At 50.1% G+C, this 24,603-nt stretch overlaps 9 protein-coding genes across 9 annotated transcripts; 6 read left to right on the top strand and 3 right to left on the bottom strand.

Moving 5' to 3' along the window:
• Window positions 1–182: 182 nt before the first annotated feature.
• Window positions 183–3,465, top strand: N7481_010631 (DNA ligase (ATP) DNL4; the record flags this gene model as incomplete). The annotated part of the gene is made up of 6 exons (XM_057269850.1): window positions 183–244; window positions 299–2,406; window positions 2,462–2,593; window positions 2,660–2,792; window positions 2,847–2,952; window positions 3,016–3,465. 6 exons carry the CDS (start codon window positions 183–185, stop codon window positions 3,463–3,465), a joined length of 2,991 nt encoding a protein of 996 aa, XP_057117024.1.
• A 1,066-nt stretch (window positions 3,466–4,531) lies between these two features.
• Window positions 4,532–5,932, bottom strand: N7481_010630 (uncharacterized protein; the record flags this gene model as incomplete). Its single annotated transcript, XM_057269849.1, has 1 exon — window positions 4,532–5,932. One exon carries the CDS (start codon window positions 5,930–5,932, stop codon window positions 4,532–4,534), a length of 1,401 nt encoding a protein of 466 aa, XP_057117023.1.
• A 2,364-nt stretch (window positions 5,933–8,296) lies between these two features.
• N7481_010629 (putative C6 transcription factor (NirA)) lies at window positions 8,297–11,206 on the top strand (the record flags this gene model as incomplete). Its single annotated transcript, XM_057269848.1, has 5 exons — window positions 8,297–8,374; window positions 8,442–8,496; window positions 8,552–9,518; window positions 9,626–9,994; window positions 10,048–11,206. The coding sequence occupies 5 exons, from the start codon at window positions 8,297–8,299 to the stop codon at window positions 11,204–11,206; spliced, it is 2,628 nt and encodes an 875-aa protein (XP_057117022.1).
• Window positions 11,207–11,615: 409 nt separating this feature from the next.
• Window positions 11,616–13,058, bottom strand: N7481_010628 (serine/threonine-protein phosphatase; the record flags this gene model as incomplete). The annotated part of the gene is made up of 3 exons (XM_057269847.1): window positions 11,616–11,618; window positions 11,688–12,975; window positions 13,042–13,058. 3 exons carry the CDS (start codon window positions 13,056–13,058, stop codon window positions 11,616–11,618), a joined length of 1,308 nt encoding a protein of 435 aa, XP_057117021.1.
• Window positions 13,059–13,666: 608 nt separating this feature from the next.
• On the top strand, window positions 13,667–14,098 carry N7481_010627 (uncharacterized protein; the record flags this gene model as incomplete). Its single annotated transcript, XM_057269846.1, has 1 exon — window positions 13,667–14,098. The coding sequence occupies one exon, from the start codon at window positions 13,667–13,669 to the stop codon at window positions 14,096–14,098; it is 432 nt and encodes a 143-aa protein (XP_057117020.1).
• A 2,141-nt stretch (window positions 14,099–16,239) lies between these two features.
• Window positions 16,240–17,603, top strand: alg3 (dolichyl-P-Man:Man(5)GlcNAc(2)-PP-dolichol alpha-1,3-mannosyltransferase; the record flags this gene model as incomplete). The annotated part of the gene is made up of 3 exons (XM_057269845.1): window positions 16,240–16,363; window positions 16,431–16,954; window positions 17,016–17,603. The coding sequence occupies 3 exons, from the start codon at window positions 16,240–16,242 to the stop codon at window positions 17,601–17,603; spliced, it is 1,236 nt and encodes a 411-aa protein (XP_057117019.1).
• Window positions 17,604–17,645: 42 nt separating this feature from the next.
• Window positions 17,646–18,151, bottom strand: N7481_010625 (putative eukaryotic translation initiation factor eIF1a-like protein; the record flags this gene model as incomplete). The annotated part of the gene is made up of 2 exons (XM_057269844.1): window positions 17,646–17,763; window positions 17,841–18,151. The coding sequence occupies 2 exons, from the start codon at window positions 18,149–18,151 to the stop codon at window positions 17,646–17,648; spliced, it is 429 nt and encodes a 142-aa protein (XP_057117018.1).
• Window positions 18,152–18,581: 430 nt separating this feature from the next.
• On the top strand, window positions 18,582–20,093 carry N7481_010624 (putative MFS efflux transporter; the record flags this gene model as incomplete). The annotated part of the gene is made up of 1 exon (XM_057269843.1): window positions 18,582–20,093. One exon carries the CDS (start codon window positions 18,582–18,584, stop codon window positions 20,091–20,093), a length of 1,512 nt encoding a protein of 503 aa, XP_057117017.1.
• Window positions 20,094–21,387: 1,294 nt separating this feature from the next.
• pkcA (protein kinase c) lies at window positions 21,388–23,806 on the top strand (the record flags this gene model as incomplete). Its single annotated transcript, XM_057269842.1, has 6 exons — window positions 21,388–21,769; window positions 21,892–22,158; window positions 22,222–22,674; window positions 22,742–22,804; window positions 22,862–23,257; window positions 23,313–23,806. 6 exons carry the CDS (start codon window positions 21,388–21,390, stop codon window positions 23,804–23,806), a joined length of 2,055 nt encoding a protein of 684 aa, XP_057117016.1.
• Window positions 23,807–24,603: the final 797 nt, after the last annotated feature.

Here is a 24,603-nt window from a genome sequence, read left to right as displayed (position 1 = left end):
AAAATGATGCTTCCATATTGGACATCTACATTGCTAGCTATGGGACGCTGCCCAATGATGTCACATGCCGGCAGGCACCACCTCCACTCCTTATCTTATCGCCGACGCTGCCTAGAAACATTCCTACTAGGACAACCAAAACCTGGGGATTTCCTTTTTCTCTTCTTTGAGCTTCATCCACCATGGATTCCGACGAGATCGTGCCAGAGAATCCCCAGGACTTGGGGGAAAATCTGGATGAAAAGTAATTGCCACTTGATTCCTTGTCTGCAAGCTTACTGACCGCTCAAAAACACAGGTATCCAAATCGGCCCCATAACCGCGGCCCAACGTTTCCATTCCACGAGCTCTATCTCAATCTGTTCAACCCTCTCAGTGAAATCAGGAAGAAACCTGCGGGTTCAAGTCTAGCCCGTCGAAAGGCTGGGCCTCATGGAAAAGGAGCAGCAGGCCTCAGTCCGTTCGAGCTCCGTCGTGATATTATCATTCGCTTCATCGCACGCTGGCGCAAAGATGTCGGCGACGACATTTACCCTGCATTCAGACTCATTCTTCCAGATAAAGACAGAGATCGTGCGATGTATGGCATGAAAGAAAAGGTCATCGGGAAGATGCTGGTGAAGATCATGAAAATCAACAAGGAATCAGAAGACGGCCAGACTCTTCTGAATTGGAAGCTTCCAAGCCAATCCACAGGGCGTATGGCGGGAGACTTTGCAGGACGGTGCTATGAAGTTCTCGCGAAGCGGCCGCTCCGGACAGAGCCGGGTGACTTGACGATCGAGGAGGTCAACGAGAAGCTGGATAAGCTCTCAATCGCCTCAAAAGAAGAGGAGCAAACGCCTATTCTAGCAGAATTCTACAAGAAAATGAATCCGGAAGAGCTCACATGGCTCATTCGTATCATTTTACGCCAGATGAAGGTTGGGGCTACGGAGCGTACCATGTTCCATGCATGGCACCCAGATGCTGAGAGCTTGTACAACATTTCCAGCAGCCTGCGGCGCGTATGCTGGGAGTTGCATGATCCGAATATCAGACTCGAGGGAGATGACCGTGGCATTGCTCTAATGCAATGTTTCCAGCCTCAACTTGCCCAATTTCAAATGCACTCATTTGACAAGATGGTAGCTCGGATGCAACCAACCGAGGAAGATCAAGTCTTCTGGATCGAGGAGAAGATGGATGGTGAACGTATCCAGCTCCATATGGCGCCTGATGAATCTGTCCCTGGAGGCCGGAAATTCGCGTTTTGGTCCCGCAAAGCCAAAGATTATACCTATCTGTACGGAAATGGCCTTCACGATGAAAATGGTGCGCTGACGCGGCATTTGAAAGATGCATTTTCGAATGGAGTGCGAAGTGTTATTCTTGATGGAGAAATGGTTACTTGGGACCCTGAGCAAGACGCCCTCGTTCCATTTGGCACTCTGAAGACTGCGGCGATAGCTGAGCAACGCAATCCTTTCTCGAAAGGGCCGCGACCCTTGTTCCGCGTATTTGATATTCTGCACCTGAATGGCGCAGATCTGACCAAATATACTCTCCGCGACCGTCGCAATGCTTTGCAAAAAGCCCTTCAACCAGTTCATCGTCGATTCGAGATTCTTCCTTATGAAGAAGCGACTACAGCAGCCGAGGTAGAAACGTGTCTGCGCAAGGTCGTTGCAGAGGCGTCTGAAGGTCTTGTTCTCAAGAACCCTCGATCGCCCTATCGTCTCAACGAGCGCCATGACGACTGGATGAAGGTCAAGCCAGATTACATGACTGAGTTCGGCGAGTCTCTTGACCTTACCGTGGTCGGTGGTTATTATGGCCAAGGCCGCAGAGGTGGCTTTCTAGCGAGTTTTCTTTGCGCTTTGCGCGTCGACGACCACGAATCTTCGCAAAATACGGATTCCTCGAAATTCTGGTCATTTTGTAAGGTTGGAGGAGGATTTACTGCTGCTGACTACCAAGAAGTACGCCACATTACAGATGGAAAGTGGAACAAATGGGACACCAAAAAGCCACCTACACACTTGATAGAGTTGGCTGGGGGTGATGCCCAGAATGAACGACCTGATATGTGGATCAAGCCAAGCGATTCTATTGTTCTTTGTGTGAAAGCAGCCTCTGTCACCCAAAGTGACTCGTTCCGCATGGGGATGACAGTGCGTTTTCCACGCTTCAAGACACTACGCAAAGACAAGAACTGGAAAACTGCTCTTTCAGTCCAGGATTTTTTGAACCTGAAATCAAATGCCGAGCAGGAAAAGCAGGAGAAGCAATTTGATGTCGATAACTCTCGGAAGAAGCGTCTTAAGCGGGCAACGAAAAAGCCGTTGAAGATTGCTGGATACGACGGAGAGAGCAATGCACAATACTCAGGCCCCTCGGGCCATGTGTTTGACAACTTGAACTTCTGTGAGCCTTGCGGCAATCCTTCTTTTGATATAGGCAATTACTGACGGCGCATTAGTTGTGATGACCGAGTCAACTTTCCCAGAAAAGAAGTCCAAGGCGGAGTTGGAACAGTTGGTCAAAGCCAACGGAGGCAGAATTTACCAAACTAACACTGCCGCTCTAGATACAATCTGCGTCGCAGAGAGAAGTATGCTTTTCGTGATATCTGGGTTTCGAAACCTATTCCCCCGGAGCGCACTAACATAAGCCATAGGAACGGTCAAGGTGGCTTCTTTGCAGAAAGTCGGCGACACCAACATCATCAGACCATCCTGGTTGATTGACTGCGTGAAGCAGAATGTCAAAGATGTTGGACTACCAGATCTGATCCTTCCCTTTGAGCCAAGGTAAATTATAGCTTCTCGTGAAGCAAACGAGCTGATTTCTTACATCAATTATAGACATATGTTCTTTATCATGGAAGACCGAGATGACGAGATCAATATCAATGCAGACCGTTTTGGCGACAGTTATGCCCGTGACACCAGCATCGAAGAGCTCAAAGAGGTAAGTATCTCAAAACATCCAATTGGATTGCGCGATTCGGATTCTCTAACAAAAAAAACCTAGATTCTTCAGCAAATGGGAACTGCCAAGCAGGAAGCGAGAATTGTACTCGATGCATCCACATCGCGAAGAATCGAGGCTCGAATCCAAGAAAAGGTTCATTCAGGGTACACAGCACCTTGTGGATGGCTTTTCCGTGATCTATCGTTCTTCCTCTTCTCGCCAGTCAATCAGAAAAATGGGGAGGATGATGGTACTTCATCACTTGACCTAAGTCTCAAGCTCTTACAAAATACCGCTCGTTTTGCGGGAGCAAACATCGCCACCTCTCTGGAAGCCCCTGGCATCACCCATGCCATTGTGAACCCAGAGACCGCATCATCAGCGGATATCGCTTCCTTGCGAAAGTCGGTGGCTGCTCTGCCGGGTCGGAAAGTGCCGCATCTAGTCACCTCCAAGTGGGTTGAGGAGAGCTGGAAAAGCAGCACTCTGTTAGACGAAGAGCGTAAGTGACTCCCTCCCCCACTCCCCTCTGCCCTCCATTTATATATTTTCGATCAAATACTTTAGAGCGATGTCTAATCTATGCGTTTCCTACGTTACACAGGGTTCCAGGCACTCCGTTGATGAACAGTCTCAAAGAGTCGGGTAGCACGAACCATTCTTTATCTACTTTGCATGCAGCGTGCAGGCGGGTGGAATGTTTCTCTGTCTTGTCAAATTAATTCAGCGTATTAAGGTGCGGTGCTGGGCGTAATGCGATGATCTTCGTCTTCCTTTGTGAAATATCTGCCTCAAACAGTACTCATTCTTAAACACGCACTACTCACACTCACTGCCTAAGGGCGAGGTACTTGAGCATCATGTGATCACGTCAATAAACTACAATTTAAGTCCGTCTAAATGCAGAGTATGCTATAACTTTCCCATTGTGGCACTGATCGGACAAAGTTAAAATCGATGACCATTGCATACCCTAAGGACGGGTGCCGGGATCGACCTAACGTCAGCACTGTCTGGTAATGAGAACAACCCGAGAAGGGTCCAAGCACTGAAACCTCATCAAGCACCAGATATAATGTCTATCCTATTGCGAATGATAGTCTATCTGCGAAGACACGAGACAGGGCTTGGCCAAGCTAGGCTGGGGGATGATTTGGCGAATCGCTCATGCGGGGATCTAGGCTGACCATTTGGGGATGATCTCATGGACGCGGCGTGATATCATCCCGCAGCCACCAAAGTAAATCCTCTCGACTCGATTGATCGAGACCTTTACCGAGTATTTACAAGTACCACACTAGGAATATACGCTAAAGGCTAGCAGGAGCTGAGAGAATTCTGTCGATTTCATTGTTGGGATATCTTGGTATAGAGGTAAGAAGCAGAAGCTAAATAAAGGGAATTGAAAGGGTATGTTGCAAATGAAGGAGTCGTGCCAACCGGGGCACTTTTCGTCTTGGTAGAACGCCGCGCTTGTATGATAGGGGGTCGTAGAAAAGAGGGTTGTGTGTATGTACTAGACAGCCGGTTAAACTGCGCTCTGCGTCAGTCCGGGAATGTCTTTGATAGCAGCCAGTTAGACTGAGACGCCAACCCAGCGAGAAGGGACGGTGACATTGTCTTCACCATCTTCGTATTCTCCTGTTAAACGATGCGGATTATTCTTCCGTGGTGGAAGCCAGATGCGGGCCCGTGTGGGGATGTCCTCACGAAGCTTGCCCCGGCGGCGCATGTTCATCTCGAGCACGACCATGCGAAGGAAGTCACTGTTCTCACGGGGCTCACGCTGGCGGGACATGGGAGGAACTTCCGGGTCGAAGGTGATGTATTGATCACGATTCTTCGGGGCGACCACGTGGAAATGATTGCGCCGGTTACCCCGACCGCGGGAGCGGCGGTAAGTTTGCATCTGAATAGAAACCGGGCACGCATTTACCGAATCCAGTTTATCATGGGGGTGATCATGATAGACGTACATCTCTGCTGGGGAGATAGGGGTCGGGTTTAGATAACGCCTTAGTGCGGGAGATGGTGGGTCTCGCATGGGTGCCGGTCGGCGATCGTCTGTGAGTTCGGGGGTGATTGTGAAAAGGTTCCGAGTGAGAAAATCTTCCGGTTGAACCGAGGGTGTAGCAAATGTCGAAACTGACTGTGCTGCAGATCTTATAGCTCGTAATGACGCAGTAAGGTTTGATTTGAATGAGGACCGTAGACGTGGGAAAGATCCAATGGAGGCGGTACCCTTTGAACGAGGTCCTTCATGGATCATAGTTTCATCGTGAGTCACGAATTCTATAAATTCATCCTCTTCAATCTCAGTTTCGAGAAGAGGGTGGTCAAAGGCACAATCCTCAGAGGGCGAATAACGCAGACAGCGACGGTCACAAAGACTCTTGTGGGAATTCGGAGTTGGTGGAAGTATGGAGCTAGATGGTGATGCCCCGTCATGATCGAGTGCTGGGATCGAGTCGCTTGATGCCGACCCTAGAGAGAAAGGCGATTCGCGTTCGGATTCGTTGCCCGGCGATTCCTTGTCATTTTCCTCGTCAGGTGGACTGAGTAAAATGTCCAGAGGTGAATTTACAACATAATTCATCAGGTCATCATCCCTTGATTTGATGTCTTCCTTCAGCATCCTACTAAACTCCTCCACATGATTGCCTCGGGGAACCTTCCGAGGCCTTCGGGTGGACCATGTCCGCCGCGGAACGGGGATAGCCGTCGCATTAAGCAATGAGGCGACAGAGGTGGGTATGTTCCGATCATTTGACGAAGAAGACGACGACGAGCGACGAGACGATGCGGATGTTTTGGCTGAGGGGCGAGAACGCGGATCACGGCGGACCGAGGTGTGAGGGTCACGTTTTGGGGGAATGACCATAGGTGCGGCACCAACCAAGCCGGTTCCGTGATTGCATGGGGGGATAGAAGCCTGAGCGGTGCAAAGCTGGCCGCGAGGCTTCTTCCTTTGACCCATAGGGCTGCATGGCTTTCTGGGGCTGAGATGATGTGAACAAAAAGGCTCTTGGGACCATCATCTTAGGTGAAATATCGAGTCATGCTAGTTTGGTATTTTGAGGCAAGGCGGTGGCCAGACGAGGCACTCTGATCGAGGTGTTGGGCGAGATACATTGAACGGGGAAATGGTGATGAGAACTCCCGCCGCGGTGGGAGTCAGGCCAGCCACTGAGTCAATCAAGTTGAGGCTGGTGAGGTGCAGTGGAAGTAGGCTGTGCTGACAGACCCTTTACTGTAGAAAGTCGAGGGGGCCACTTGGGGGTATATATCGAGAAGGGAGAGATGGGAGAGAAGAGAGGAAGAGAGAAGGAGAGAAAGGGGAAGAGAGATGCTTTGAAGGGAAGGAGAGAGAGGAGAGAGAGAATGGGGAAGGAGCGAAGGCAGATAAGGAAAGTGGTGATCTCAGAGGATGATAAGATGTATTGGGCAGGTACGCGTGTGACGGTAATTGTGGGAAAGGGTTACGCAGCACGCGGATGATTGGGCTGGGGATCCCTTGGGTCCTTCAAGGGTATTGTGTGTGTACGGTATTGTGTATGGTTACATCGAATTCTTTCCTATTGTACTCCGGACCCCGGCGTGTGGAATGTTCGCCCGGTGGATCCATCGAATCCATCAAAGCCCTGTGGCCCCCTCCTTTTCTTTTTTCTTTTTCTTTTTCTCTTTCCTCTACAGTCGCGCTAGTATGTATCCAGATATGCAGGCACTGCCATTCGCCCTCCAACACTGAAGTTAGTCATGGTTTGTTTTGATTCCACTCATCACATCCACTTTGGCCCTCAACACGAAGAAAAAAAAATGAATAAATAATATACGCACCACACACACAATACACACTTATCGACTTGTAGGTCAGCCCTTTCAAGTTGGGTGGGTCGTTTAAGGTTGGGTTTAGTGCCGTGCCTGCAGATAAAAACAACGCCGTTCACAGCCAACACTTACTAGACTGCAAAGAATAAAAATTACCCCGTCTCATTTCCGAAAGGACGATCCTTTTCCCCATGATTTATCTTTTGTTACTAGTACTTGTATTACTTTTGTTTAAATTTTTAATTCTTACCTTTTTTCCCACGAAAAATGAAACAGGGGATTACCGCGGCTGATTTTAAAACTGCTGGTACATATCGTTTACGAATGCGTCGTCGGGACCCGCCGGCATCGACCGATCGAACGGTCCAGTCGGGGCAACGGGTGGCTGCAGGCTCTCTGAAAAGGTAAGGCGAAGAGAACGACGTGGCACAGTGGACCTCCCCCTTAAGCGAGAGAGGCAGCGGTGTATACCTATCTTGTCGACCCAACCTCTTCTCTCCTGTTCGACGGTATTGTTGTTATTAGGCTCGTAATATATGTGGCACAAATTTGTATTTAGCGTACTTGTGTCGGTAACTACTGCAGTTAGACTCTATACTAAAAACTGTTTATTTTTTGTTTGGTCTCTTGGCGGCTTTTCTGCTTTCCGGTGGTGTGGGCGGTCAACATCATGCGGTGTGTGGTATTGGTAGTGGCTCTTTTTTTCAAGCCCCTGACTCTCACCGGCTGATTGCGCATCGGTGGTCCATGTGAAGAAGCCCTGTTTCGGTGTGTCAATTTCTATCCAAATTGGACGAGTACGGTAGAATCTATACTTAGGATAGGCCCGAAACATCGAGTCTCACCTCAGGTAAGAATCGAGTCACGTGATTTGATATATCACCCAATCTCCCGTAATTAGTCAGCTGCTTATCGCATCGTCCCGCGCGCGGGCATCCCCCTCTCCGATTGGACTCCGATGTGACGCATCAGAGACCGGCGATAACCCCTACTCTGTTCGCAGCTGTGTCCAATTAGTTGAACTGCATTTCGAACTGAGACCGCATCTAGATCGGCTAGGTGTCTCTGTTTCTTCAAACCACCCCCGCCTCCAGTGTGGGTCGATCGGTCCTCCCGTGGGGTCAACAGCTCCCCAACTCTCAGTAGCCGCATGTGTTTCTGATACCTAGACTTGGAAAGGACTTTGGCATCTCAACGTAAGGCCTGGCTCTCTCCCTCTCTAGTTAGCACAGCTGGTCTTCCGGGCTGACCGGCTTCCTTTGCTCCTGTGCACTGACATCTCTCATAGCTCGTAGCCACCAGCGCGTGTTTCACCCTCCTATCTTGGTCCGTCGAGAATTTCCTGCTCTCTTTTATGTTCATGAAAAATGGGAACCCTTCGTGTCGATCTCACTCAAAATTGGACCATTGATCTGCGACCACGACGTTAAAGTACGGGATGACATTCCGCGGAAAAAGCACCCCCCCTCAGATCCTGAAGTCCCGGAACCCACCTATTGCAGGACTCGATACCATGTCTGCAGAACCTGGTATGCCTAAAAGGCGTTGTGTCAGCACGGCCTGCATCGCCTGTCGTAGGCGAAAATCTAAGGTCCGTTGAGTTTTGTCAGGCTTATCCAAATATCACGCGAGGGCGCCACTAATCTTTGGACCTTCAGTGCGATGGGAATCTCCCTAGTTGTGCTGCATGCTCCTCGGTCTACCATACGCCATGTTTGTGAACCTTTTGTCTCTTGCCCAAGAACCAATTTTGTTGACTTGATATCAGGTGTCTATGACCCAAACTCTGATCACCGACGCAAGGGTGTTTATAAGAAGGATGCCGATGCCTTGCGAACTAAGCACACCACGCTACAAACCCTGATTCAGGCGTTGCTAAACTATGAAGAAGAAGACGCATTTGAAATTGTGCGCCAAATCCGATCTTGTGATGATCTAGAAGATGTCGCCCAATCCATAGTCACCCGAGATAGAGGGCTTCCAGCACCAACGACAGAAGCTGTGGGGGAAATAGCCGAAAATGAGAACGCGGCTGAAGTCGATCAATTTGAATTAGAACTATCGGGTAGAATGAGCGAACTCCTACTAGATGGTTCTCGAAAATTCATTGGCGGCACGTCCAATCTCATCTTCCTTCCACCTGGCTCAGAATTACACGAGTTCACGTCTCCTCAAGAAGCCCCGGCTGCTTCGGTTACCAATGATATGCTACCTGTGCGACGTTGGACACAAGTCACGGAAGATGACTCGCTCGTTAGTCATCTCTTGACGATGTATTTTACATGGCACTACCCATTCTTCACAATCCTGGCTAAGGACATGTTCTATCGGGATTATGTTCGTGGTGTGTCAAGTCCATATTGCTCAGCCTTGCTGGTCAATGCCATGCTAGCTCTGGGGTGTCATTTCACTACGTGGCGGGGGGCCTTTTCCGATCCTAACAACCTTGCAACCGCCGGTGACCATTTCTTCAAAGAAGCTAAGCGAATGGTTCTCGAGAATGATGAGCACGAGAATGCGAAGCTTTGTACAGTTCAGGCATTTGCTCTCATGTCTGTGCGCGAGGCTGGGTGTGGCCGCGAAGGCAAAGGCTGGGTTTATAGCGGGCTCAGCTTCCGCATGGCCTTTGATCTTGGCTTGAATGTCGATGCCACAACCCCTGGCTCACACAACTTAACCGAAGAAGAAATTGATGCAAGGAGGATCACATTCTGGGGTTGCTACCTCATCGATAAGTCAGTTTCCTAAGTTTATTCCCCCCCTATCTCTCCTTTGACTTATTTGATTCGAACGTGTTCGAGAACTTTTGCGGCATTTTTTGAGCATCTCTAATGTATGTTAGATGTTGGTCAAATTACCTTGGGCGACAGCCACAGCTATCCTCATCGAACACGAATATACCGAAATTTGAGGTGTTTCCGAGCGAGGAAACAGAACTTTGGGCACCATATACAGACGCAGGTGCAAGCCAAGACCACAGTCAAGCTTCGCGGACTCGAGCTGTTGCGTTACAAATATCGATACTCTGTCAGATCAGCGGCGATCTCCTTGCCTTCTTCTACCATCCATCGGAGTTAGAAAAGTCGCAACCAAAACAATCAGAGTTGAAAAAGCTTAGCGATGTTCATACTCGACTTGAAGCCTGGAAAAAGCAGTTACCGCGAGAATTCGAGCCAAAGGAAGGACAGCTACCCCAAGTCCTAGTCATGCAGTATGTCCACCAGAATCCTGTTCTCTCTAACCTCATACTCACAATTCTACTAGCATGTTCAACCAACTCCTACTCATTCATCTTTATCGGCCATTCTTAAAATACACCAAGACGAACACGCCTCTACCTTCACATGTTTCGCCACGCAAGATATGCACACAAGCAGCATCGGCGATATCTAAACTCTTGCGAATGTACAAACGGACTTATGGTCTGAAGCAGATTTGTAACGTGGTTGTTTACATTGCTCATACTGCTTGCACCATTCACCTTTTGAATCTTCCCGAGAAAAATGCTCAACGAGACATCGTTCATGGGCTGAGAAACCTCGAGGAAATGGCCGAATGTTGGCTGTGCGCGCGTCGCACATTGCGCATCCTTGAAATCTCCGCCAACAAGTGGCAGGTCCATCTCCCCATCGAAGCCAGTGCTGTTTTCGAACGAACTCATAACAAGTGGGGGTCTTGGGGGCTTTGGGACCAAGCTACCTCACCCACATCCATATCAGACGAATCTGCGGCAACCTCTTTCAGCAATTTGAGCCCCTCCATGAACAGCCCAGGGCGCTTCTCACCCGGGGGCAACAAGGCCCCTGCGGTGCAACGTCCGGAACCCACCACAACCAACACAGCGACTTTGTCGGGGGTGTCTATGGCCCCTCAATACCCTCCAGCGACCACCATGGCAACTTCAGTTCCACCAATGCGTATAGCACGCCGGGTATTCGGAGCCCAGGCCCAAAGACCAGAATTTCCGCCACCAGAACCGACGTATCTCCGACCACTATCACAAATGGACTACCAAGTACCTACGGGGTTTGCAGGTTCAAATCCATCCGCTCCTTCTCCCATCCCAGGCGGTTGGTACGATGCAAACGGGGCCCATGTAGAGACGCAGCCTACCTCATCTAACCTCTCATCTATGACTAATTTTGGGGCCCCTGAAAGTCTAGTTAAAGAGAGTCAAGATTGGTGGTCTCGCAATGCTACCACCATGGACATTGGAGTCGAAAATTGGAGTCCTTGGAGTCCTGGTATCCCGACCCCAGCACCTCATCTTCAGTACGGCGATGACCATGTCAACCTCATGGCTATGGCATCGCAATCTAACACTGTAAACGGTCCCCCAAACCAAGCCGAGGCCTCAATGGGGATGCACAATTCCAGTGTGTCGCCAGAGAACGGCACACCCAAATTTGATGGCCCATGGTGATAAATGATATTTTCCTTTGCATATTTTAACGATTAGAGGTTTTATCGGAGTTCCAAGATTAGCAGCATCATGCACAGAGTGAAGCATTGACGCTTTGGAATTTTGTATCTACTTCATGCTTGTGTTCCATGATACCACAAATTGGGAGGGGTTTATTATTTTGATGGCGTTTAGATACTATGTTTATCGCATCTGGCTTGCCCTTCTTGTAAGAGAACGTTCCTCTCTTAATTCTAGTGCATTGGCAAGTCGAGATTCACAGCTCGAGAGATGAAAACTTCCCATCATGATCAATCATTAGTCACAACAAATACAAAAACACCAATTCACAAAATGCAGTTTCGACCCAAGAAGCTTCCGAAAACCATATAGACGAGAGATAGCAGTGAAATGTATGCAAAGGATGGTATCACTAGGTCGACTGTTAGCATCATTTCTTCAAGAGGAATTGGAACATGATCGGGGAGCAGGTTTCACTCACCAAGAAATAATCGGCGACGGGCTTCTTCGCAGGCATACCCCTAGTATCCTGCGCCGCAGCCTCAAACACGCGGTATCGTCGGCCGGGACTGACAACGGTGCTCAGTGAATCCGCTCCCATGACGCCGTTGCTGCGTCCATATTCTCCATTACTGCGGGCCACAGTGCCGCCACTGCTTGTATCCTCGCCTAGCTCTAAGATAGCAGCAACATTCCCGCACCGGTAACAATAATTTGGAGCAGACCACACTGTAACGATACCGCCGTCGAACATCTCTTTGTAACCCTCCATGACAAGTTGATGGGCACGTGCAACAAGTGATAAGCCATTTAGGTGGTTGAATTGTTTGACGATATCACCGCCAAAGAGGAAACCTGCACCTCGCGGGCTCAAGCCCCAACCTTCGATTTCGTCTGGGTCTGACCAGAGCAGATCGCACATGGCTCCCTCGTGGGGAACTTCTTGTTTGCGATCGATCAGTCGAATCTTATCGACTGAATCAATTAATGGTGAAAGACCACCGTGCACACAGAGAACAGCGCCCGTGCGACTCCCAGGCGCGCTGCCGTTGCTGTCCCCACCGGCACCTGTACCAGGTGCGCCTGATCTCGTGGGCGCGCCTAGTTGACCAGGGGTGGCGGATATATCCCGCGGCGGGGAGATGTTTCGCGAGTCGGTGGAAGCGTCGGAAGAAGAACGCTGTCGCGGACGGTAAGTGCTCATAGTGACTTCGCCGCGCGAGTTCAGCACCTCGGTCTCTAGCTCGGTATCATCTATTGGCATGGTGGATTGTGTTGTGTCGTTCGCGGAAGCTGTAGTCGGTTCGAGTTCTGAGCTTGCGCCCAAGACTATCGCGCCCAGAGCGAGATAGTCGAAGACTTCACAGCAATACCGCCAGACGTTGGCGCTGCCGTACTTGCGGATACATTCATCGTAGAATCCATAGACGGTTGTGATCTGTCGCGATTCGTGATTACCACGAATTAGGGTCATGCGATCAGGATATCGAACTTTGAGGCAGAGGAGGAGGAGGAAGGATTCAAGTGAGTAAAAGCCGCGATCGACAAAGTCGCCCATGAATAGGTAGTTAGTGTCTGGAACATCGCCGCCCACGCGGAATAGCTCCATTAAGTCGTGGAATTGGCCGTGAATATCGCCGCAAATTGTGACTGGCGCATCGACAGAAACGACATTGCCTTCTTCAATCAAGAGCTCGCGAGCCTTGTAGCAGAGTTCGCGGACTTGTGATTCGGGTATGAGTCGGCAAGCCCGCAGCTGCTCGATCGCACTGTAAAGGAAAGATGGGTCAGTAAATCAGGTAGAGTGAGGGGAATAAGACAATGGCGATCGATACCGGTCAAGGTCACTCATGGTGGCTGTTTAAGAGGAAGGTGGATGGAGGGAAGATGAGGCGGATAGCGAAAGGGGAGGCGGGGGTGCAAACAAGACCCTCAGAAGCAGCGGGCAGTAACAGACAGTCAGTCTCCTTCGCGCGAAAAATCCAGATTCATTGTTGCGCCATATCCCAAAGAAGAGCAAAGCAAAGCAGGGCAGGGCAAAGCAGAGACAGGAGCAGAGCAACGCGAGACAACGGAGAGCGGCAGAACCGGGCTGGACGTGGGCGTATCTGACTCTGCGCTGGACTGCGGGCCAATCACGCCGAAGGCAGATAAGATTAGATGCCCACCAGAACCTTTCAACCTCCTCGTCTTCCGCTGTCGCGATCATCAACCACCCCCGGATCGTCCTTAACAGCCCTGTCAGACCCTGTCAACTACTGCGGGCTCGTGGGATCTTCCCAATTGGCCTCTACAGCGCTTCTTCCACCCTCCCATCCCATCCCATCTCGCTCCGTGCTTCCACCTCACCCTGAGCCGTTCGATGGCCTGAGTCCGAAAAAAAGTCGAAGACGTCGACTACGCTTTCCTTCTCCCCCCCCCCGGATTCGCCCTTCACATTGATCAATTCCTTTCCACACAATGCCGCCGCATCTTCACCCCCGCTCGCGGTCTACAACCGGCCTCTTCGCCGGCACTCTCCTCGCATCCCTGCTAGTTGTTGGCATGCCACACGTCTTCCCTTGCCCGGCCCCTCGACGCACATTCGCCGACTCAGAAATGACAATCACAGCCGATGGTCAACAATTACCACGCATTCGCCGTCGGAGGCGAAAGGAAGTCGAAATGGACGCGGAAACTGCCCACCCTGTCCTCCCGACTTCCTCCGGCCCCGTGGATGAGGAAGTCTCCACGTTCTTCCAGATGGAAGCGGAGGCTCAGAAGTTGACACAAGCGAATCACGAATGTCCTATCCCAAAACCGAAGGGTGTGATTGGCGAATTTCTGGGATTCCGCAATGCTCGCGGAGACCAGCAGCGCCAGACAACAGAGGCACCCGTGGGAGATCAGTAAAGAACACACTGGTTCTGAGTCTTCTCCTTTTGTCTCTCATTCAACTTTGCATATTCTCTCTTTTCGTCACTTGTTTAATGATACCATGGATTTGGAATTGTTGAGGTATAAGGCCTCGCACGATGGTTGTTCGAATATTACGGGTATTGGGGATGGATATACCGCAGCGAAAGCTACACTTGAGATGTGTACGTGTATAAACTGTACAACAGAAAATAAATTAAACCGAAGAATCAATAAGCCATTTACTGAGCCAGCACTCCATGATTTCATTTAAGCAATTTAGGTACATGGCTGGTTACCTGTGCATCGAATGTCCTCCATTGATGATCGCACTCCTATTGTGTCCTTTCTGGTTCTCGGGTTGTAAATGAATCCCTCCGTTCTGACCGGGCACAAAATGAGTTGAAAGGCTCCCGGGTATTAGACTTTTAAATAGAAATGCGAGTGGCAGGGAATAGCAAATTCCAAATCCTGTCATAGGTAACGAGAAGTTGTCTATCCTGAGACTCATCGCCAACTCCGACATCGACGTACCGGTCTATAAGAGACTGCATGGTCTCCCTATGACTTGCGTTTACTTTTCTAACCGATTCCTTGATCCGTGGCGTCTCCCGTGGCTCATAGACGTAGTGTGTCTGGCTCATTTCTGAATTGTCGAATGTTGTATAGACTTCGTTAGATCCATCAGCCTCAGTAGGATTCTCTAGCTTGAAGAGGTGTAACTGTGTCTGCTCGAGTGCCTCTGGGTCTTTCAATATTGCGACTCTCAGGTCGGCAGGTAAAGTGTAATGCCAGTTAGTGAAGCAAGTAAAGGGCAGAATAAGGACGTCATGATCTGCCAAAGAGTACCATTCCCTGCCAGTGGCATTGCATGTGAAATAGTTCATATGTTGTCTAACAGATCCACTTCGCCAAACCCAATACTTCACGAAATTCACATGGACATATGGAGGAGTCGGCAGTTCTTCAAAAAATCGACAACACTGTTGACTTTCATCCAGTACGGGAGGATCGAATCAACCAGCAGATACTCTTCACCGTGAATTTCAATTTCAAAATGTGGTCTCGAAATTTTTGAAAAAGGGAAGCGAGAGAGGAATTCTTCTGTAGCAGTCGCACTTGAAAAGGTCCGGTTAATATGCAATCTTCTAGACGTTGCCTGAAAACTGATCCAGATCTCATAAGGGCCATCGTCATTGATAATAAATCTGAACTTGAAATTCCGTTATAACAGGGGTGCAATTTCATGATAGAGGAAACGGCTGCTGCATAGGATGTTGGCCATTTTATTCACAGGCACAGGTCTACGGTATGTGAGATTGGGCTGCGGTTTTCTTGAATCGGGAAAACTGGCTTCCCATATCACTAGACGGATCTCTGTTGGTAGCTTTGAGAAAACCCCCAGCTGAGACAGGCACTGGCTTTCGTCCTCGAGGTGTTTCACACTTATGGGAGCCATTTGGGTCGTTTGATATTTAGAAGGAGAACGGATGGGCGAACTAGACGTGCGTAATACTCGCGATTCTTGTCGATCGTTTAGTATATTGGCAAACACGGAAGATGTGGGTTGGTTGAGAAGAAAATATGGAGAATGAAGAGCGAATATTGAAGAAAGAGGAGAAGGAAAAGAGATGAGAGGAAAAGGATTCATGGATGTGAATGATGGATGTATTGGATCCAATTTGGAATGTCCGACGCCGTAATAGGCGCGGTAGGCCAAAAAGTGCTTTGGTAGATTCCTATTTCCATGGTATCGATTGATCTTCTTTTGGATTTTTCTTTATTTGATGACTTATATGACCTTCAACTTGGTTGAAGTTACCCAACTCGATTTCGGCATTTTCTTCCATGGTTCGTTGTATGTCATTCAGGATTGTGAACAAGAGTCTGCCACCACAGTGCGTGGCTTGATATCTAAGAAGAGTAATTAGAATATATAAAAAATTTAAAATTCCCTTAGGACCAAAAAAGTGCAAAGTAATCTGGGGTCTTGAGGGAAGCTAGAGGTAATTTTGTACCTAACAAGCGGGTCTTTATTTGGTAGAGCTTTAGGGTAGTCAACAGCCAGTCGCACTCCCCACATCAAAAGTCCGGATCAAGCCACCCTGGAACATTCCGCCTCAAACACTTGCATCGCAATGGGCCCCTGGGCGCGCTTTATATACAATGTGCTAACCCACCCAAGGCACACACAATGGATCGGGCCCTTACTTATCCTAGGTGATGCAGTGCTGTGCGCACTTGTCATTTGGAAGATCTCCTGTGAGTGCGCGTCTCATCCTGTCGCGTCGCGGACAAGGCCAAGCTAATCGCACCCCGTCCACGACAGATACCGAGATTGACTGGACGACTTACATGCAGCAAGTGAAGCTATATCTCGATGGTGAACGCAACTATCCCTCTATCGAAGGCTCGACTGGCCCCCTCGTCTATCCTGCCGGCCACGTCTACATTTATGCCCTTCTTTACTACATCACCGATCAAGGGCGCGATATCCTCCTAGGACAGATCATCTTCGCGGCGATCTACCTGGCGACTCTCATTATCGTCATTGCTTGCTATAGGCAGGTTCAAGCGCCGCCATATCTGTTCCCGCTCCTCGTCTTGTCCAAGCGGCTTCATAGCATCTACATGCTCCGCATGTTCAATGATGGCATTGCAGCCTTCTTTATGTGGCTTGCAATTTATTCTTGGATGAAAAAGAAGCCCCTGTTTGGCATCACAGCATGGTCTCTTGGGGTCTCTGTCAAAATGACACTAGTTCTGCTCGCACCAGCCATTGCCGTCCTCAGCGCATTTGACAACGGTCTGCGTGGCAGCGTTGTTCAGGCGATTGTAGCTTTCCAGCCCCAAGTGAGTCAAGATTCCCCGGAAATTCTACATCGATGGCAGCAAACTGATACAAATTCTACAGATGTTGCTCGCAAGACCCTTCACTCGCAAAAATTACACGGGCTACATTAATCGGGCTTTTGAGCTAACCCGGCAGTTTATGTTCAAGTGGACCGTTAACTGGAGGTTTGTCGGAGAAGAAACTTTCCTCTCGAAGGAGTTCTCGTTGGGTCTGCTGGCTTTGCACCTCTCCCTCCTGGGGCTTTTCTCAACCATTTGGGTCAAGCCATCGGGCATGAAAATTTTTAGCTTTGCCCGTGACCTTCTCCGCGGATGGAGACCTCGCATCGCCTTATCCAAAACTTTCACTATGAACATGATGCTGACTTCACTGGCGATCGGCATGCTTTGCGCCAGATCATTGCATTACCAGTTCTTCGCATATCTGGCCTGGGCCTCCCCATTCCTCCTGTGGCAGGCCAACTTCCACCCCGTTCTGATTTATATCCTGTGGGCGGTTCAGGAATGGGCCTGGAACGTGTACCCAAGCACCAACGCCAGTTCGGCAGCGGTGGTCTTGTCCCTTGCCGTTCAGGTATTTGGCGTGTTCATCAGCGGGCTCGGGGAGGTGGATGGCGGTGAGCGTGGAAAAGCACCCCGTTCTCAATAGACGATAGGCATTGAATCCTCGTTTTGAATTTGGCAGGTTCTTTCAAGCGTCAGACTCCTCATCAGAGGAGGGCATTTTTCCCACGCGAGATTCCTCCTCGGAGTCGGAGTCGGAATTGGCATTGGCAGTCACAATTGGCTGTTTCACGAATTCCTTGGGCCTGGAGGAAGAGCGAATTAATAAAACGCGATCTATTGTAAAAACCAGCGTAGCAGAGAAGAGAGAATGATCCCCTACCAAAATGGGGCCTTGCGCCAGGCCTTTTCATCCCGCACAATGTTGATAATTTCCGCGCCAATTTTATTGTCCCGTTCCTCCTGTGCCTTGGTGTCGACTAGAAGATATGAACCGCGCTTAATCCAGAAGGTCGATCGAAATCTCGCTGGCAGCTCAGCCAACATTTGTGTCTTGTCTGGGAATTCAATTTGGTAGATATTGTTGCCGGTGCCTTTGAGTCCTCGCACGATGTGGTGGGTTTCGGCCAGTTCATTCGGTGGGAACATGGTTTCCTCGGCCGTAGCCAGGACCTTTCGACGAGGCGGTGCCATTGTGATTTGATTGGTGAGGATTGGCGATTATAAGGGAGCTGTAGGAATATGTCGAGCTCTTTGGAGTGGGAGAAATTTCCTCGTTGGGCTTATCGGCGGGGCTTCCGCACGATGACAAACTACCCACAAGTTCCCCTCCAAAGACACCCTACGAGTAGTCGTGGAGTCGGGGCCCCACCTAATGGGGAAAGTCCCCGACTTACTACTACTACTACTAGTTGTAAGATGTATCGCCAGAGGTGGTCGGATAATGCACTCCTGCAGATTGGAATCATTTGACCGGAGTGTTTTTTCCCCCACATTGAGTCAAGTGAAGTCCAACTCCTCATTCTTCTTTCTCCTTCACCAGACCTCTTTGTTAAGTCTCCAAGCCATCGTTGGCCCGATAAAACTTTTGCAGTGGTGATTAACCCCAAAATACCGGGTGAACATGGCAGCCTCCAATCTGGGAGCTTTTCTAAAGATCGAGAGTTCCTCGCAGATCTCCACTCCCCCGCCTGCAGTGCGGAAGGATAAGCAAGGCGTCACGCACCCTCCGTCAGATTATGAACTCAATGAGTTACAGCCACACAACAGCTCAACTCAAGTGACTGCTGAGCCAGTATCTTCACCACACACAGGTGCATCCACGCCAACCCCTACTCCAGGTGTATTGGAAAGCCGTCTATCAACCCCAGACGCCGAGAATGAAGCCATAGAGTGGGCCCCAGATCGAACCAATCCTTCATGGAAAACCAAATGGCGGCTGTTGAGCGTCTGTTTCATCAGTTTCGGCAATGGAATGAACGATAGTGCCCCGGGTGCCTTGATTCCCTATATCGAGAAACACTATGGCATCGGATACGCTGTTGTTTCGCTGATTTTCGTGACCAATGCCCTCGGATTTATCTCGGCGGCGCCAGTTACACATGCGCTGGACATGAAGCTAGGCCGTTCGAAGAGCTATATACTTGCGATGGCTTGTCTGGCCGTCAGCTATGTGGTCATCATCTGCCAGCCACCCTTCCCGGTGGTCGTGACCTGCTTTTTGTTTCTCGGGTTCGGGATGGCTCTCAGTCTGGCTCTTAGCAACGTGTACTGCGCGAATCTAGCAAATGCAACTACAGCCCTGGGCTGTTTTCATGGATCATATGGTATTGGAGGTACTGTTGCACCGCTTTTTGCAACTGCCATGGTGTCAAGTGGGATCCGCTGGTCGATCTTCTATTCTATTACCTTAGCTTTCTGTCTCTTCAATCTCGCGTTCTCCTCGTGGGCATTCTTCAGCTATGAGAAAGACACCCCAGCAGCGCCGCAACAACCTCTTCATCAAACAACTTCTCGCCCCACCAGTATTGCTGGCGAAACTTTGACTCGGGCCCAGATCCTCAAAAAGTCTATCAAGAACCGGACTACTCTGCTTGGTGCCTTGTTTATCTTCGCTTACCAAGGAGCTGAGGTTTCCATCTCTGGATGGGTGGTTTCCTTCCTGATCAGCTACCGAAATGGCGACCCCTCACGGGTTGGATACGTCAGCGCAGGGTTCTGGGCTGGAATAACAGCTGGCAGGTTTCTGCTCACTCATCCGGCCGCGAGACTAGGTGAAAAGACAGCAGTAGTCTTGATGGTGGCCGGCGCTGTGGCTTTTCAGCTGCTGACTTGGCTCATCCCTAATGTCATCGGAGAAGCTGTCACGGTTGCAATTCTAGGTCTCTTGCTTGGAGCTGTGTATCCGTGTGCCACGGTGGTTTTTACGAGGCTACTGCCACGAAGTATGCACATGTCTAGTCTAAGCTTCATCAGTGCCCTTGGTAGCAGCGGTGGAGCGGTCTCGCCCTTCTTTACCGGTATCCTCGCGCAGAATGTGGGTACTATGGTCCTGCATCCGATTTGTATCGGTTTGTATGGGGTGATGGCTACGAGTTGGTTGTTGCTGCCGAAGATTTCGAAGAGATCCGAGTAAGGGTCTTTCTGAACTCAGATGTGGCTGTGCATGATTTGATATGGCCGGACTTGGAAGTATCGGGATTTTTCTCGCTCGGGAGCAATTCACAATCATTGTGAGGTGTCGGAGTGATGTGATGCCTGTATTCTCGTTTCGACCGGCTGATGGAGTTGGGCACAGCAGTACATGACTAGCTGAGTCTTGCTACTTTCCACAATGTTATCAACAAAGCCATGAATTAGACCCTAGGACTGAGAATAAGAATTGAATAGAGTTGGATAAAAAAAAAGTTACTGATTCGGGATAAGATTTGGAATGAATTTGGAAGCCAGTTCGCGAGGAATAGGCCGTATAATAATGCTCATCTTTACACTTCCTTGGGAGGTCCACTCTACCCAGCGCACTGGCATGGATGACTCTACGATTTGGGATCAGGTCATTTCAAGGTTTTACGACCACTGAGAAACGAATGATATCGAGACAGGTGGACAAGGCCATTGTGCGAAGAATGTGTGCAATGTAACCGAGTCGAGTCGAGTCGAGTCGAATCGAGTCGAGGGGACTTGCCCCATGTACGCGGCAAGGAGAGTGAACGGTCGCACACCTGAAGCGATTAGCGTGCGGTGACGAGTCGCAGGCATCGTCGTTCCAATCTATTTCGTTCCACTCTGTACGACCGACGGCATCGCCGCCATGCTGAGACATTCTGGACCCGATCTCTACCAATCACGGCCCCTCGGGCTCGGCTGGGGCTGTGGTCATCGATTGGAAGTTTGGGTGGGTGTTTTCTGGTTGTAAATCTTCAAAGGCTCTTTTTGTGGTTCAATGGCAGCTTCTTGTTTGTGTGTGTGTTTCTTTTTGTTTGGTCATTGAATTCCACTGGATCAACTGGGGCCAGGTGTCTCGGAGGAGAATAGTCCTCCACACTGTGGAAGTGTGTGGTCAGAGCAGAGGAGGGCGGAAAGGTCTCACGTGTAGATGTCACGGTTTTCGCCACAAGGTATTGAATTCGCGCCTAGCACTACTGGGATTATTTGACGTAACTCGTGCTTGTGCTTGTACTTGTAGTTTCCCTTAATATGATCTGCTGAAATTCACTTTCAGCTGGGCCTTATCGTGACGATCCCCGCCTTGTTGCATGTTCCTAGTACATTTTCCGAAGTGGCATTATCCTTACCGTCGTCCTTTTACCCCCCCCCCCCCTCCCTGTCAACAAGAGCCCCGCGAATCCCTTCTCCCACCTACACCTCCCCCCGCTCACCCCCCACGGTCCGGCGCAACAACCCAGTTTTGATCCCTCGGACCTCCCATAATGGATGGCGACGAGCTTATTGCCTCGGTCTATCGCAAGATAGAGCGAGAGAAGGCCCTCATCGCCGCCGCTAGTAACATGCGGCAGTCGACCGACAACCCCCTCGTGCAACAGAGAGTCGACGTCAATATCCGCGATGGCCGTAAGAATATCGCCTACCTTGAGGAGAAGATGCGGGAGCTTCAAATTCGCCGGATCGAGCAAGAAGGTGGTGGTTCGCCAGGTCAGCGAGGCGGGCCCGCGCCGCCGCCAAAGGACGGATACGAAGATGAAGCTGGTTATCCTCAGGGTGGCTCCGGTTCGATGCCATCGGGTGCCCCTTTTCCCGACCCCCGCCCATATGCTCCCATCCCCAAGGCGCGCCCTAATTACACCAAGCTCGGTACGTCGCTTTGCTCGAATCCTCCCCCCCCTCCATATCTCACCCAGGACCTGGGGAAATATCTCGGTCGAACGATCGTCTTTTTTGGGGCCATTGGAATGCTGACTAGACGGATGTTTCAGATCTCATCAAATATGACACCGCTTATCTCGGACCGAAGATTCAGCTCATGCTGTCCCAGCTTGAGTTCAAGCTGAGTGTGGAGAAGCAATACAAGGCGGGTATCGAAAAAATGGTCCGGCTATATCAAGATGAGGGCGATCGGAAGAGTCGCGCGGACGCCGAAAGCCGACGCATCGAGAGTAACCAGAAGATCCAGCTGTTAAAGCAGGCCTTGAAGCGATACGAGGATCTCCACGTCGATATTGAGTCGAACGATGCCGCCGATGGTACGTCACGGTTTTGAATAGCACTTATTGACTTCCATGTCTTGGCAACTAACAATAACATAGACGAGAGTCTTAGCAGCCCTAACATGCGCAAGCCATTGACTGGTCTTCTAACGATGCGGATTCATGCCGTCAATGATGTGGACCACGCCGCGAGCTCCAGGTTCTCACGTGGCCCTGAAACCTATATCGTTGTCAAGGTGGAAGATACAATCAAGGCTAGGACGAAACCCAGCCGGATCGACAAATGGGTGGATGAGGCCTTCTCGATCGATATTGACAAGGCGAATGAAATTGAGCTTACGGTTTACGACAAGTCGGGAGATCGCCCCACGCCCATTGGTATGTTATGGGTGCGCATCTCAGACATTGCAGAGGAGATGCGTCGCAAGAAGATTGAGTCCGAACTCAATAACTCCGGATGGGTATCTGCGGACAGAATGGCTGGTGATTCCAGTACACCTCGATCCGATCATCCAGGCTCGCCCATGGGCTCTTCCCATGGCAATGGCCCGGGTAGCTTTGGCAACATGGCTATTCCCCAGGGCGCGATGCCTGAGAACCCGAATGCGCCCCCCCACAGTGATGATTGACTCATGGTTTGCTTTGGAACCGTTTGGTCGGATCCATCTCTCGATGAGTTTTGGTAAGCCTCATGTGGATTTTCTGCTTACGACCACAAGATGCTAATGCTTCGATATAGCCAAACAATTGAAGGACCGTCGTCCTTTCGATATTGGTCTCAACCGTCAAGGTGCCGTTCGTCAAAAGAAGGAGGAGGTTCACGAGAAGCAGGGCCACAAGTTTGTCACCCAACAGTTCTACAACATCATGCGCTGTGCGCTGTGTGGAGAATTTCTCAAATATGCTGCGGGTATGCAATGTGCCGACTGCAAGTACACATGTCACAAAAAGTGCTACTCGAAGGTTGTCACCAAGTGTATTAGCAAGGCCAACTACGAAACCGACCCCGACGAAGAGAAGATCAACCATCGCATTCCTCATCGCTTCGAAGGGTTTTCCAACCTTTCCGCCAATTGGTGTTGCCATTGTGGTTATCTTCTTCCATTTGGACGCAAAAATGCTAAACGCTGCAGTGGTATGTTGACAATTATCAAATTAATTCTTGACAGAACTGACCTTTCTTCCTATAGAATGTGCTCTTACTTGTCACGCTCACTGTACGCATTTGGTCCCTGACTTCTGCGGCATGTCTATGGAGGCGGCGAACCAAATCCTGGAAACTCTTATTCGTGCCAAGAATCACAACAAGTCTACTTCTGTCAGTTCCGGTCTCAGCGGTCGTACCCTCCGACCAAGCGGTCCACCGCACCCCCCTCAAGATAACCTCGCCCTTTCTTATCCCCAAAAGCCTGCCGAGGGTCCCTACGGGGCAATGCCCAGAAAAGCCTCGGCTGAAGCGGTAAGCGCTGCGACTAACTCCTATATGACTCCACAGTCACCAACAGCTGTTGCACAGAATGCTCAGCGCCAACCCCTGCCGCCGAAGTCGCCTACGTCTGGGTCCACTGCCCAGGCTGCCGCCGCCGCCGCGGCAAGTCTGCGTAGCCCTCAGCAAACCCCTAGTATGCATTTACTCTTATGGTCTCTTTCTAATCTCGCCCATATGCTAACACTCCAGCTTTAGCTGAAATGTCCCGACCTCCAGTGCAGCCTCCTCCCCCTCAACAACAACAGCAGCAAGCTCCTCCCCATGCTCACTATGACCCATCTGTCTATGCCACTTTCCAACACCCACCCCCGGCTCAGGCGGTTTCGAAGCCTGCCCCTGTTCAATCGCCTTATGGAATGCCCCCGCCACCGCAACAACAGATGCAGCCCCCTATGCAGGCCATGCAGCCTGCATCGCAACCTTTGCCCTCGACTGCAGCAGATGATATTGCCCCTCCTCAATCAAAGTCTCGCATTGGGCTGGATCACTTCAATTTCCTTGCTGTTCTTGGAAAGGGTAACTTCGGAAAGGTCATGTTGGCTGAGACGAAGAGCTCGCGGAAGCTGTATGCCATTAAGGTTCTGAAGAAGGAGTTTATCATTGAGAACGATGAGGTTGAGAGCACCAAGTCTGAAAAGCGTGTTTTCTTGATTGCCAACAAGGAACGCCACCCATTCCTGTTGAACTTGCACGCCTGTTTCCAGACCGAGACCCGAGTCTATTTCGTGATGGAGTATATCAGTGGTGGTGATCTTATGCTGCACATTCAGCGCGGACAATTTGGATTGAAGAGGGCACAGTATGTTCACACAATTGCACAATATTGCGTAATAACTTTCGACGTTCTAACTTATTATTCTAGGTTCTACGCTGCGGAAGTCTGCTTGGCTCTCAAGTACTTCCACGAGAATGGAGTCATTTACCGTGATCTCAAGCTTGACAACATCTTGTTGACCTTGGATGGTCATATCAAGATCGCTGATTACGGTCTT

This window comes from Penicillium waksmanii (genome assembly GCF_028829765.1).
Source record: "Penicillium waksmanii strain IBT 27052 chromosome Unknown utg000009l:1.0-4314994.0:1.0-4318279.0, whole genome shotgun sequence".
Taxonomy (NCBI): Eukaryota; Fungi; Ascomycota; class Eurotiomycetes; order Eurotiales; family Aspergillaceae; genus Penicillium; species Penicillium waksmanii.
This window is presented reverse-complemented; position numbering and strand designations above follow the sequence as displayed.